The sequence below is a fragment of the Lolium rigidum genome, chromosome 7 (genome assembly GCF_022539505.1).
Source record: "Lolium rigidum isolate FL_2022 chromosome 7, APGP_CSIRO_Lrig_0.1, whole genome shotgun sequence".
NCBI lineage: Eukaryota > Viridiplantae > Streptophyta > Magnoliopsida > Poales > Poaceae > Lolium > Lolium rigidum.
The window spans coordinates 124,892,553-124,903,664 of record NC_061514.1 but is presented as its reverse complement, the minus strand read 5'-3'; the positions used below and the strand labels follow the sequence as shown (position 1 = coordinate 124,903,664).

The window sequence follows — 11,112 nt, the reverse complement described above, 5'->3', positions numbered from 1 at the left end:
GATCAAGATAATGATATATCTATTTCTGATGCTGAAACTGAACATGATAATAACGAAGAAGATGTTGAAATGTCTCAACCACATGAAGAACCACCTGAAGATGATGCTAATAAAGACCCCGAGCCTATAAAAAATAAGCTTCTCAATCCTCCAAGGAGAAAAGTAAGAAGAAGAAGGCTCCACCTCAACAAGGAAGTAAAGAAAGGGACTCATGAGTTCATAGAACTAAACCATATCCCCAGGAGGTAAAAAAACTCTAGATAATGAAAGATTTGAGAAGTTTATTGAATTGATAAAGAGTTTATACTTGCAAATTCCTCTTGTTGATGCTATTAAAATTCCTCCATATTTAAAATATATGAAAGACATTGTTAATAATAAGAGGAAATACCTAATGAAGCTATTACTGCTATGCTTGCTGATTATTCTTTTAAGGGAAAGTTGCCAGAAAAGCGTAGAGATCCAGGTATTCCTACTATCCCTTGCACTATTAAAAATACCTATGTGAAGTATGCTTTATGTGAGCTAGGAGCAGGGGTAAGTATCATGTCATTTTCTCTTTATAAGAAGCTCAATTTAAATAAGTTAGTTCCTACTGAGGTTTCACTTCAAATGGCTGATAAATCCACTTCTATTCCTATTGGTATATGTGAAGATGTTCCTATTATGATTGCTAATGTGCAAATTCCTACTGCCTTTGTGATATTAGAAATGCAAGGGCTGTCATAAATTGCAAGGGTTGTCCTTGGAGATGATAATTTATCTATTATTCTTGGTAGACCTTTTCTAAATACTGCAAGGGCTGTCATAAATTGCACTGAAAGCAAGCTCACCTTCCATATAAAAGTAAAAGAGCACACTATACATTTTCCAAAGAAGAATTCTATTAAGCTAGAAAAGAGAAGTGTCAATTCTATTGAACCACATGTTCTTAAAATTGAAAGATTTGAAATACCAATTCCTCCTCCAAAACCAATAAACCAAATATTAATGGTTGGAACAATTCCAATCAAGTATGAGGTGCCCTGAAATTTAGTTTATTGTTTTTATTGAATCATTTTTTCTATCTTTATCATAGTAATAATGAGACTTAATCAACCTCATTCGTAACATGATAATGATAAGATTATGATTGCTCTTACTTTATTGCTACATTAGTATCAAAGTTTCTTGCAATTTTTCCACTTAGAGTTTAATTATTTTTATTTTTTTCTGCCATATTTTAACAATTTTTGAGTTTTGAAAAAATTTACACAGAAAATTTTCTCTAAAAATAACCAAAAAATATACAGGTCATTTTTCTGCACAGAGGATCCACCAGGCAAAAGGACAACACAAAAGAGCAAACAAGGGAGAAGAGAGCCTGGGTGGCGCGCCCACCCTTGCAGGGCGCACCACCTGGCCTTGTGGGCTCCATATAGGGAGTTAGGTGAGGGGCAAGTGTCTAGGTTCTTTCCCTCGACTCAAAACCCGACCAGGTATCATTCGATTTTTTTTCCTCTACCCCATTGCTGCTCCATTTTCGATCTCTCAATTTAGGCAGCCATTTGCAAATTCCTTTGGAGGAATTACTCTTGTGACTCCTCCGCCCATCCAATTTGTTTTTGATATGATACTCTTGAGAAATCCCTAGATTAGCAAATTTTAGGGTGAAATAATTTGTAGTTTTGCTTGGTAGAGCCTCTATGAGTATTCTTGATCATATATAACTTGCTACATCTAATTTTATTTTTTACTAGAGTGATGTAAGGTAATACTCTCATGGAGAAGGGAAAATGGCTATTCAGTGTCCTAAGATCAAGAAGGAATGCTAGAGTGGCCATGAACATGGATGATGAGCAACAAACAGAAGATGACATGATCTATCAGACAGAAGCTTTGGATGTGCACACCACAAGGTGGCAAGATCCAAGAATTAATGCTCAAGGAGCTGCACATAGAGGAATAATTTGCCTTCTTCTTAGAGAGGACCAAGCTGGATGGATTCGCAGGCCGTCCCTACAAGACATATGCAGAGATAACTCACGAGTTTCTCGCTTCATTCAGGTTTGCAGACACCAAGGAGAGGGTAGGTAAGAAAGGTAAAATCATCCCTGCCTCATTTGATGTTAAATTTTTCATGAAACAACAAAAGTTTGTCATGTCCATTGATGAATTTTGCAAAACTATTAATGTCTCAAATACTAGGAGCTGGGAAGAAATTCCTAGTGACTCTAATGAACAATTTTAGGCATTTTGGAGAAGCATTAGTGTGGATGTCCATATGGATATCCATATGAGTAAACTTTCTCATATTCAACATCCAGGGCTAAGGTACTTTGCCTTGTTCATAGTTAGGGGATTCCTAGCTAGGAAGAATACAACTACTTGCACAGGTCCCGTTATCTATTTGTTCAGATGTGCTAAAAAGGGAACAAATCCTGAATTTAACTTGGGTGTAATCCTTGCTAGAACTTTTTCTTATGATGCTTCTCACAATGAATATAAACCATTCTATGCTAGTGCTATTTCCACTATGGTCTATGAGCACATAAAAGAAGAAAGGAGATTTATAAATATTGGAACTAAAATTTTAGAGTCCAACTTGTTGAATTATGCAATGTTGGTTAAAATGGATATTCTTGTTAGAGTGTGGAACAATGATTTTTGGATGTATAAGTTCATGGTTAGGCGTGGTTCTTTCGCTTGTACGGTGCTTCCTTTCCTTGAATATTTTGGTAGGTTATCAAACAGATGGATTATCGAACAAGAAAAGCATGAATGGGAGTTGGTTCATGAAGCTCCCGAGGACGATGCATGGACAGAGGAGGTCCCTGAGCCTCCTCATCAGGAGGTATTGGAGGAGGTACCTGCACCGCCTCATGCGGCATGGTACGAGCCTGCACCACCTGCACAGGACGCATGGTATGCGCCCGCACCGCCAGCGCTGGACGCCTTGGGGACTGCACCTGCAGCGCCTGACTACCAGCCTAGGGAAGAATCTTCTTCCCTGTGGGGGAATGAAGGTGCTCCTTCACAGCGGGGGCAGCAAGGGCCCTACTACGGCGATGGATCATACGGTTGGAGGCCGATCCCCAACTGTCCCGGCTAATAGCTTCACCCCAAGCTTGGGGGAGTATGTGTCCTTCCCCTCTTCTCCATTGTATATTGCCATGTCAGTTATTCATTTTCATTGAATGCATTGTAGTCTTTTTTAAATTTGCAATTTTAAAAACACAAAAATATTTCTATTTGTGTTACTGTATGTAGTTTCATTTTAACAAAAACCCAAAAAGCCAAAAAGATTTTCGTTTTAGCAAAACAATGAAAAGAGAGTAACAAAATCTGCATTATGTTGTTCACCATTTTATATTTAACTCTTAGCCTGTAACTCCGATTGGGCTGAAATTTTGGCAGCACTTATAACTTTTTATTCCCTACTATCACAAAAATTGGCAAAAAATTCCTAGGATGTTTAAGAAGGGATAAAAAGAGATGCACAACTGTTGGAGTTTGTTGGCAGATTTTGTTTTTCATCACTAAAAGTGGCTAGTTGAATTTGCTTATGGTCCGGAATGAATGCTACACTTCTATATGGATCCCAGCCACACGATACATCTTATTGACATCCTTTTTTTTGATATTTCTGCTGTAAGAATAATATGCTTTGAGTGAACCAAGTTTAAATTTCTTAATTATATATGTGAGCATATTGTGCAGTTCAAGTCAGGAGAAGAAGAACAACAATGATGAAAATGTATGTGAGGATCGATAAAAGAGGTATGCCAACTTTGCTATATTTATGTATGGAATTTAACGATAGCAAATACTTGTGCATAGTTTCATCAATACTTGAGAAAGTGATATTAGATGTCTACTATCTTTGTGTTCTTCTCTTTATTTATGATGCAAACGAGATATTATTGAGGAATACTACTTATACATGATTGAGAGATAGTGACTCTAAATAAAAGTCTATTCATACCATTATGCTTGTTATTGCGTACTTGGCACATATTCAATGATGAATTATGTTCCTACGTGTCTTTAAAATATGAAGGTTGACGTATGTATGACGGTTCAGCCTTTTAAATGGCTAACCTCATTGTCGAAGCATACATAAGTCGGCGGGTTGTATCTTTAGTTGACCAACCAATCTCTCGCTAGCCTTTGAACCATTGAGCCACCACTTAGAAAAATAAAAAAAAAAGAGAAAGAGAAAGAAAAAAGAAGAAAAAAAAGAAGAGAAGAGGAAATAAAAGGAGAGAAAAGGAGAGAGAGGAAAAAGAGAAGAAGAGTTAGAACCCAATGAGTCGATTATTTTTATATCAAGCTGGATGGCTAAAACTAAGAGGTGCCAGAAGCCTAGCCAAGTGCTATTTTGTTTCAAAAGGGGAAGAACCCATGTCCATCATATACTCTTGGTTACTTGGAAGCGAACACCTGACCCATTTTCACTCCACCATATGGCCAACTAAAGATACTAGATACTTACTCATGTATGAGTCTTCTATGAGAGTTTGAATGTTAAAAGACTGGAAGGGTACGACATCCTCCCATTATTTGGTTTTGCAATGCAAGCATAATAAAATTACTAGTCAACAAATGAAAGAATCAAAGGCCTCAAAAACCTTGAGAATGATTCAGTCAAAATGTGATGCAAGAATATTGTTTGTTGCCACTATTCAATTAATTTTGTCCAAGTAGCATTTCCATATAGTACCTCTTTTACACCATGCATGGATAAATGAACATGAACATAGTGCATATTTAGTAACACTCTGCCAATCATTTGTGAAGCTATGTATCTAATACTTACAATGTTGAATTCTTTCTGCATGCATAGAGCAAAGTTCTTGTCAAATATTTTATCGCTTCTACACTACGTTTGAGTTGTTTTAGGACAAACAATGAGTTAAGCTTGGGAGAGTTGATACATCTCAAATGTATCTACTTTTCCAAGCACTTTGCTCAAAGATTTGCTCCAGAATCTCACCATAGTTGGATAAAAACTACTGAATCTGACGCTTTTTTTAAGCAAAGTCTCGTTTTTATCAATTTTCGCGCCCACCTTCATAGGGCGCGCCACCAGGGCCCGTTTGGCCCTCGGACGTTGTCTCGCCTGCTACTTCACGCGGTGCCTTATATACCCTAAAACCTACCCTGCCAGAAGGACGAGACGTTTCGCGAAACAGAGCGCCACCGAGACCACGATCTTCGTTTTGGGGGTTAGATAGATCCTGCTCTCCACCCTATAGACAGGGATTGAGGGCTTCTTCGTCATCACTGCCATCGACATCATCCCCAACCACCATGGACTCACTCTCCATTACCATGAGTGAGCAGTCCTTTGTAGCCTTAAGAGGTGGATGGGGTTTGGGTGGGATTGATCATGTAATCATCCATATGTATCGAGATTTGAGGTATTTGTCTTGAAGATATTCGTGTATGAGTGTTGGTACAACTTTGCTATGCTTAATGCTTGTTACTAGGGCCCGAGTGACATGACTTCAATACTGGACCTATATTGCTTTATCATATATATGAGGTTGGTATCTACTTGCAAGGTGTATTGCTTATTATTATGTTGACCCTGCGAATCCATAGGGTGACATATAGGAAAAAATAAGGGGAATATGTGATAGTTCGAGGATATTGTGTGTTCATGAATCTTAATAATTTGTTCTGGGCTATTCGAAAGGATATACTTTAATGGCTTGCAGTTCCAAGTTGGCATAAATGGGCAAACAGGATAAAAAAATATTATGGCAATTCTCTTTGTTAGTATGCGTAGCTATATTTGGAGCACACACCTACACATAACTGAATTAGAGATGAATGCTATTAGTTGATTTACTTTATATGATTAATATCACCCATACAACACCCCACTGCTACCTCATGCCTACGCTTGTAGCCACTGAAAGTTACATAATATTCTTTCCGGAAAAAACTGGAAATCCGCTGCTACTATTTACTGTTTGTTGTTTACTATTTGAATTAATTACTATACAATCACCACTTGCTTTCTGATTTTATTGATATATAGGTGTGGTTGGGAATGACATCTCAATTGTTAAAGTCTTATTGGTATTCTTGTGTTCCCCTTGAGTCGAACAATAAATTTGGGTAGTACTTCCCATCGAAGATTTCAGCGATCCCCGATAATTGTGGGAATCAATCACAAGGGTGATACCTTAGCTAAGGTGATGGAATGTAACCCACCTAATGTGACGTTTAGGAGAGATTTTTTCGGGCCCCATCTTACGGCATGGAACGAATTCCTACATCGGTTGGCTTTCGTCCAATTGTCACATGGGGTAGATGAGTTTCGTTGGATCCTAACAGCGAATGGAAAATTCACTGTGGATTCCTTGTATAAATCGTTGATCCAGCCTTTACAACCAGTAATTAATACTACTTTTTTGGAAGATGAAGATACCGTTGAAGACAAAAGTTTTCGCGTGGTACCTTCGTCGTGGGGTTATCCTTACTAAGGATAACCTTGCAAAACGCAATTGGCAATTAAGCACTTATTCTTTCAATGCCACTTTGCAGGATCTATATGGCCAATCATCCAAATAGGTTATACCTTATATCCACCACGAAGTGTTGCCAATATTTTTGGTAATTGGCTTAATGGGGTGGATCAAAGGTTTAAGATACTTATTCGGGTGGGAGCACTTGCCGTTATTTGGTCGCTTTGGTTATGTAGAAATGATAAAGTGTTTAATGATATAAATTATTCTCTTATGGAGGTTATCTCCATTCATGGTCGTCTCTTCAGCGTATGGAGAACCGAGACCTATTTACGGAGGTGTCTACAGGGTTGGAGGACACGACGAGAGAGTTTATTACCCAATATGGGTGGAAGCATAATCTCAGGATTGGCCCGTCGCCACCTTAGGGGTCGATACTGCATCATGATATTCATGTATCGAGACTTTTTTTATACTCTTGGTTACTTGGAGTGTGTGCGGATGTGTACATCTTAGTTATGCAGAGGCCGGGTGTAATGCTTAATCCTTTCAAGTAATAAAATGCCCCCTTGATCTTTTGAGTTGGCCAAGTGTTGGCGGAGAGAAAAACCGATGTAAAAATCTGCAAAAAAAACTCACTAGGGAAATCACTGATCGGCGGACAAACCTTGCTACGGGCTGCACGGCCCCGGTGAAGATTGCGGAGAACAACCTCCCACGGGGGACGGTGCGGTGCAGAAGCGTGTCCGGCTGCTGGGTCAAGAATCTCGCCACTCTGATACCATTAAAACCTATGAGGTTTGCCGTAAGTAGGTTGGATGTATTATTGAGCCTTTTGGACGAGTATATATAGAGATAGAAAAACTGACTTAAAGTAGAAAAGAAGAAACAAATCCTTTCTGTATCTGATCTGTCCGTAACAGAAATATACTCTGATATGTTCTTGCATATGTTTTCTTTGACTTAGCTACTAGTACATGTTCTCCGGCATGACTTTGGATGCAACTTCTTGCTCATATAGAAGCTTTACGATGTTCACAGGTTAGAGTTGAAATTTTAAGTTGCATTTGTCTTGACAGTGATGACTTTTTTTTTGAGAGGGACAGTGATGACTTCGTTCCCACATTTCTGAAGTAGTCACAGTATTTATTCTGTATGTATCACAGTTGGCAGGCGTAGCAGTCATCTGGCGGGCTGATCTAGCAGACACTAGCACACACCCTTCGTCTTCCCGGTCACAAGCGACACGCTCCTGTGCCCGGACACAGCCTCCCTCTTGACGACCCTGACGGAGGCCTCCTCGTCGGCGGTCCTGGCGGGTCCCAGCTCGATGGTGAGCCTCATCTTGGGCACGGGCCCCTTGCCCGCCAGGTCGAGCTCGGTGAGCGCCATGCGCACGTGCGACAGGAACCTCTCGGCGAGCGGCCGGCCGAAGTCCTCCCGGACGACGACACGGAGCACCGTCATGTGCTCCAGGTTCGCCGGCATCGTGTACGCCGGCACGATCCACCCGAACCGGCGCAGGTTCGCCGACAGCTTGAACGCCAGCGAGCCATCCCTGGCGCCGCCCCTGAACATGAACGCCACCAGCGGCACACCATCGTCCTTGGAGATGATGTCGAAACGGCCCATGCGTTGGAGTCCTTCCCGCAGCGTCCTGGCGCTCTCCATGCAGTTCTCCATCACATTCTTGTACCCCTGCATGCAGTGGCACGAAATGTATTACTAGTGCTGTTGAGTTTTGGAGATGAGTGAAATCTGGTTTGTGTGTTTGTTACTGAATTTGGTACCTCGAAACCTAATCGAAGGAATTGGTAATATTGGGCGATGATTTGACTGGACCCTGCAAAAGATGAAGCATGTGAAAGAATGACAGGAAAGAGTGGCATCCAAGTAAACAATCAAATCAGAGGATTATGCTGATCGGTTAATCACTTAATCCTTTTCAGAAATTCGTGCCTTTGGAGAAGTTGAGGGTGAAAGTTGGCTGGTCGGCGCCGAGGTAGTTGATGTGGAAGATGAGCTCGTCGGGCAGGTCCTCCTTGTTGCGCCATACCACCCAGCCAATGCCGGGATAGACGAGGCCGTACTTGTGTCCGCTGACGTTGATGCTCTTCACCAGCGGCAGCCGGAAGTCCCACTCCAGCTCCGGGTACAGGAACGGCGCGATGAACCCGCCGCTCGCCGCGTCCACGTGGATCGGGGTGTCCCACCTGTCGGCCAGAAAATGTCAGCCACGTCGTTAGATTATACAGGGGAGCAATTTCCCGTGCACACGGATTTGAACTAGCTGATGGATTGAATTGATTAATCAGACCTGGTTCGCTTGTTCTTGGCGGCGAGGAGGTCGTTGAGGCGCTTGACGTCCTCGAACTCGCCGGTGAGGGTGGAGCCGAGGATGGCGGCGACACAGATGGTGTTCTCGTCGACCAACTCCACGGCCTTGTCGGGGTCCATCACGTAGCACCCTTGGCTCAGCTTCACCTCCTTGAGCTCCACCTCGAAGTACCGCGCGAACTTCTCCCAGCACACCTGCATATCGATCGCCAGAGCAGAAGAAATTATTCTTGATTGAAATCTGTGTGGTCAAATCAGAAAATGTACGCGCGTTATGGTGCTGAACTTTTACCTGAACATTGGCTCCCGTGACGATGTTGGGCTTGTCGTAGGGCTTCCCCTCCGTCTTCCGCCGGTTCTGCCAACGCCGCTTGAATGCCAGCCCGGCGAGCATTATCGCCTCCGAGGACCCGACCGTCCCAACACCCACTGCCGTCTCGCCGGTGCCCAGCGGCGCGTTGAACAGGCGTGCTATGATGTTCACGCACCGGTTCTGCATACACACAACGTTATTGCTCGATCACAGGCTCACAGCTCAAGAGTTGAGATATGATCAATCCAAACTGGAAACGGCATCTCAGGCAGGAGAGAGGGTCGGAGAACACACGCGCGCGATAGCTTACCTGGAGCTCGGTGGTGACGGGGTACTCGTCCATGTCGGCGTAGTTCTTGTTCATGCCCTCGAGGATGAGCCGGTCGCACTCGGGCTCCATCCACGTGGTGACGAAGGACGCCAGGTTCAGCCGCGGGCTGCCGTCCAGCAGCAGCTCGTCGTGGATGATCTGGTACGCCGCGTCCTTGGAGATGGACTTCTCCCCGAGCTCGTAGCTCGGGACAGGCTCCTGCACGTACCTCGACGCGAAGACGGCGGCCGACGCCGCCGCCTCGTCGCTCTGAACATGCGTCAGAACCATGGCTCCGGTACGTGTCAGCTGGGTCTTTTCTGATTTCCCTCTGAGCACGTTTCTGTCCACTAGGCACCGACTGCATATATATACAGGGAGCGGAAACTTGGAACGTACTTGTGCTTTGCTTGTCTCATGTTTTTGCTGCCCGGAGATACTACTTCGCTCCCAAGTTAAACCCTTGCTTGCTTCTTGCTGCAATGCTGCTGCTTTACTTGAATATCAGTTGCTTCAGGAAAATTGTGTGGGATCACAGTTGCTTCCAAGTGCTGCTAAACTATTCGATTATTACTCCTCCAATTCGCAAAAAAAAAAGATTATTTCTCCTCCATAGCAGGTTTGAAAAATATTCGATTGTTTTTCAAAGAAGACTGAGAATCTGTTGAATGCTTTTTAGGATGACGTTTTCTCATAAAGTTGTCTTTATTTATGAATCAGGACGAAAGCCTCTTTCAAGAAGGACATTTTCTCATAAAGATATGCTATTTGCTCGATCCTCCATGGCCGTTCAGGTTCACAACATGGGAGATTCACGTGTTTCATTAACATGCATTTTTATGAATCTCGACAATTTAATTTAGTTTCCATATATTTGATTAAAATAGTGTATGAGTTACGAAGATAATTCACATAATCATATTAAATATTCTTGCATTTGAAACAACTTTTCCAGTATTATAAAGATGTTCATATAAGGACAATAAATATATTCAAAAAGATGTTGATGAAGATGGAGGGAGAATCTTTTTTTTTTTGAAATTCATTCGGGTTGAAACCCGACAAGCTGCTATTAATACTGGAATACAAAGAGACCCTGAGAGATTCACAAATTACACAGGCGCCTAAATTATACAAAGAAGACCCTGAAGAAAAACAAGAAACACAATCCAGTCCTCTGTCTTCCTCCTCCAGATCGGGCTCGCCCAGCAGACTGCAGATTCATCTCCGGGGACACACCACTTGGCGATGAAGCGCATGAGAACACCGATGGGCAGAGCAGAGCGGCGACGGAGCGGCAGCCCTACTGCCATTCAGTCCGACGCCAGAAGCATCGAAGAAGAGCTCCAAGACGAAATCGCCTCCACCAACAAGCCGCCCCCTCAAGCCAGCCACCACCATGAGGGCTAGCAAGCGAGAGAGAGAGGCAGAGACAACCAGAACTGCGCCATCAACAGAAGAGAGAAGCCCAGCAGCAAGACACCTTCCACCCCCTCGCCTCCACGGCCGGCCGGGCTGAAAGAAATCAAGCGGCTTACCTCCGTGCCCACCTCCCCCGCCACCATGGCCGGCCAAGGGGACAAGGAGGCCGTCTTCTCGCCAGCTGACGGCTCCTAGGCACCTTATCGAAGGGCTTGGCCGTCGACGAACTCCAGACAAGATCCACCACGGATCTGGGCAGAGGTCGTCGACGA

The 11,112-nt window shown here is 43.2% G+C and overlaps 1 protein-coding gene across 1 annotated transcript; it reads right to left on the bottom strand.

Annotated features, from left to right (window-relative positions):
- Positions 1–7,452: 7,452 nt before the first annotated feature.
- LOC124674773 (glutamate decarboxylase 2-like) lies at positions 7,453–9,742 on the bottom strand. The gene is made up of 6 exons (XM_047210833.1): positions 9,419–9,742; positions 9,088–9,288; positions 8,776–8,990; positions 8,418–8,671; positions 8,249–8,301; positions 7,453–8,156 (listed from the first exon to the last, which is right to left on the bottom strand). Exons 1-6 carry the CDS (start codon positions 9,707–9,709, stop codon positions 7,668–7,670), a joined length of 1,503 nt encoding a protein of 500 aa, XP_047066789.1. The 5' UTR covers positions 9,710–9,742; the 3' UTR covers positions 7,453–7,667.
- Between the last annotated feature and the right edge of the window lie 1,370 nt (positions 9,743–11,112).